This window comes from Austrofundulus limnaeus, unplaced genomic scaffold (genome assembly GCF_001266775.1).
Source record: "Austrofundulus limnaeus strain Quisiro unplaced genomic scaffold, Austrofundulus_limnaeus-1.0 Scaffold8355, whole genome shotgun sequence".
NCBI classification, from domain to species: domain Eukaryota; kingdom Metazoa; phylum Chordata; class Actinopteri; order Cyprinodontiformes; family Rivulidae; genus Austrofundulus; species Austrofundulus limnaeus.
In genome coordinates, this window is record NW_013960757.1 from 1 (window position 1) to 348 (window position 348).

The 348-nt window shown below is 44.8% G+C and overlaps 1 protein-coding gene across 1 annotated transcript; it reads right to left on the minus strand.

Annotated features, from left to right (window-relative positions):
• Nucleotides 1-71: 71 nt before the first annotated feature.
• Nucleotides 72-348, minus strand: LOC106512581 (uncharacterized; the record flags this gene model as incomplete). The annotated part of the gene is given in 1 exon segment (XM_014001170.1): nucleotides 72-348. A coding segment is annotated over 1 exon segment (277 nt), but the record flags the coding sequence as incomplete, so codon positions are not given.

The window sequence follows — 348 nt, forward strand, 5'->3', positions numbered from 1 at the left end:
GGAATCTCATCTGTGTCAGAGTCATCAGAACGATGCTTTTGTTTTCTTATTTTAGGAGTTGTAGATCGTTTCAACTTCTGTAGTGCCCCTTTTGCCTATAGAGGAACTTTTTTGCATCATCTCAGAGATCACAATCCGCACCATCTCCCGTCTCAGTCTAGGACTTGGCCGTTTACCTCTCTCTAATGACTGCATTAGCTCCTCTGGAAACTTCTCCCATGGTATCACAAAGTTAACAGCCCAGTCAATTTCCAGAGTCTGGTTGCTGTTGGAGGAGGCAGATGATGAACTCTGGGGTGATAAAGACTGTAACGATGCAGACGTTTGGGCAGTATCATCTGCAGATGA